The sequence below is a fragment of the Vanessa tameamea genome, chromosome 8 (assembly GCF_037043105.1).
Source record: "Vanessa tameamea isolate UH-Manoa-2023 chromosome 8, ilVanTame1 primary haplotype, whole genome shotgun sequence".
Classification (NCBI taxonomy): Eukaryota; Metazoa; Arthropoda; class Insecta; order Lepidoptera; family Nymphalidae; genus Vanessa; species Vanessa tameamea.
The window spans coordinates 2,620,204-2,623,006 of record NC_087316.1 but is presented as its reverse complement, the minus strand read 5'-3'; the positions used below and the strand labels follow the sequence as shown (position 1 = coordinate 2,623,006).

Below are 2,803 nucleotides of genomic sequence, written 5' to 3'. Positions count from 1 at the left end.
CATCGGTTAAGGGGACTACATGAGCTAAATGCAAGTTTTATAATGCAAAAAAGTATATGATCCAATGCAGTAAACCAAATGAAAAAAATATATGATAATCTTCAGGATACGTGCTAGTTATTTGTTATTTTGAAAACATGATGTAATTAATTTGGTACGATAGAAAAAAATCACAAAGCTACCCCTAAAAAAATCTTTTAACAAATAATAACTATACTTATATACATTCAATAATTCTGGTTTTTTGTCAGATTATTCTACAAGAAATATACTACTTTACCTCTGTGTCACTTTTTTAGTTAAATCAATAGATTTTTTTAAAATCAGATATTCTTATTTTCGAACAAAATGCGTACGCATATGTGCTTATCCGCCGTGTACAGACATTGCCGGCCGAGGCCTGATGCTATACAGACGCGTCGATCTTTTCGCCGCAACATTACGTTACGAGATATTTTTTTGTAATTTTAATTGTATATTCATTGTTTCATGTTTTCTTATAATAAATATTATTCTTTCTTGTAAATAAATATATTCAGTTAAAATAGTGTAGTAGTAATTAGGCATTTATTTTTTATTATATTATTTGTTATAAATTTTAATTGTGTAAATATGGGAAATAAAGTGAAACGCGTGAGGAAAACTAAAAAACGTTTATATAAATTAAGAACATACGTATGAACGATATTAAAAGGTAAGAGTATTTTATTAGTAAACATATTTTTTTTTACAAATTATGAATATTGAAACATCTATTAGAAAAAATGTTTTTTTTTTGTAGTACCAAATATAAATAAAAATATTTTAAGTTTAATTAAATCAGTTTTATTTTTTTATCATTTTCGAATAACAGTCAAAAACAAATAATTCTAATATCCTATCTATTTTTATGAGATTTATGATTAAACCTAGTATGATTAACCTAGTTAACCAATGATTCAACCAAATCGACTTGATATTTTTTTCTAGTAAATATTTAGATGTTTTTTTTTTTAATTGAATATATATTTTTTCTTTGTGAACCGATATTAACCCATTTGGCGCATCTGTACCTGATTGGGTACAGCAAAACAATTGAGGGTAGTTATCAAATTTTAAAAGTTAATGTTGTTTTTTTCGCTCCTTTTAATAGAAGATATACAGTGTATTAAAATAAAAAACAAATTAAGCGAGTTTATTCATAATAGATGTCACTGAGAGGATTACAATTTATCAATATAATCATTAAATATAGGTAAGTACACCATTTTATTATTTTCTAGTGTTTTTATATACCCAAATTTATTTTATGTATATTTGATTTGTAGTGTACGTCCTTATTTATCAAATAAATGATAAACTAATGTTTTGCAACTTATATTTTCAAAGTAGTCGTACTTGAAACACTACTGTACCTAGTTGGGTACAACGGCCGCATCTATATAACGATTGCACTTTTTTCTTCAGGTTTTTATTACAATGAGTTCGAAGCGTCTTAACGTTTCTAACTATTACAACGGCTTAGAGGAAGCAGTCATTGCTGTTTTAGAAGATAGTGACAGTGAGGCTGATTACGAATTCGCGATTATACCACCAGAACCTAGCATCGTGACAGATGAAGAAGAAGGTGCCGACGAGGCCATGATTACTGCCTCTTTACCCCGGGATGTGCCTGGTAATATAGAGGTATTTAGGAGTAATAAGGATACAATTCCATGTGGGGACTTTGACAGCAGCGATGATGAGCCTTTGGCTGAAAAAGCAAAGAGAAGTCGTCGTCAACAGCCAGATCAGCCAGTATGGCGTACGTGTTCACCAACATACTCTACTACAACTCAAGAAAGAACTGAAGTTATAGCTAGACAGAAACTAGTAAAAGAACAATTTCAAGATCTTACCCCAGTACAAATATTTGAAAAAATATTTGATGATGAAGTGATTAGCTTGATAATTACAAACACAATTTTATATGCTAATCAAAACAATAGACACACCTTTCAACTGGACTCTGTTGACTTGAAAAAGTTTATAGGCATATTGATACTATCTGGGTATCATAAGTTACCCAGAGAAGATTTGTATTGGTCTTATGATGAAGACGTAGGTGTCGAAATGGTATCGAGATCCATGCCAAGACAAAGATTTCGGGATATAAAAAAGAATCTTCATTTTGTAAACAACGACGAAGCAAGTAGTACCAGGGATAAAATGTTTAAAATTCGGCCATTAGCTGATATTCTAATAAATAAATTTCTTCAGTGGGGTGTGATGCACGACAATATTTCAATTGATGAATCCATGGTAAAATATTTTGGCCACCATCCTGCTAAGCAGTTTATCCGAGGAAAACCAGTGCGGTTTGGCTATAAAAACTGGGTAGCAGCAACTTTTATAAAATGTTAAAAATTGGTATGTTTTAATATTTAGTATAAGAACTATTGTGGTATAATAATATAAATAAAAGAAAACAAAGGTTAAAACTAACTGTCTATTTTATTGTATACAAAATAAAAATAAAAATATTGTAAGTTTAATTGAATCAGTTTTATTTTATAGTCATTTGTTAGCTAACATCGAAAGAAATAAAAACAATTCTGTTGTCCTATCTATTTTTATGAGATTTATGATTGATCTTACTTCGCTCGGTTTGGCGCCATCTATTAGAATATTTGGGCGTAACCTCGTTACCTCGCTTAACCATTAGTTCACGGGCTTGCCGTTTTTGTCGATTTTGTAAGTGTGTGCGTGCGATTCTCAAGGGCACTTAGCTCTTGTAGCCCTCTTAAGATGCACGCGTTCTAATCACTGGGCCATCTCGGCTCGT

General features: G+C 30.7%; 1 protein-coding gene across 1 annotated transcript; it reads left to right on the top strand.

Moving 5' to 3' along the window:
- Nucleotides 1-1,620: 1,620 nt before the first annotated feature.
- Nucleotides 1,621-2,382, top strand: LOC135193395 (piggyBac transposable element-derived protein 3-like). Its single transcript, XM_064215696.1, has one exon. It carries the CDS (start codon nucleotides 1,621-1,623, stop codon nucleotides 2,380-2,382), a length of 762 nt encoding a protein of 253 aa, XP_064071766.1.
- Nucleotides 2,383-2,803: the final 421 nt, after the last annotated feature.

Excerpts from the sequence above, each read along its gene's own strand:
- LOC135193395 (XM_064215696.1), top strand. The coding sequence starts at position 1,621 with ATGATTACTGCCTCTTTACCCCGGGATGTGCCTGGTAATATAGAGGTA.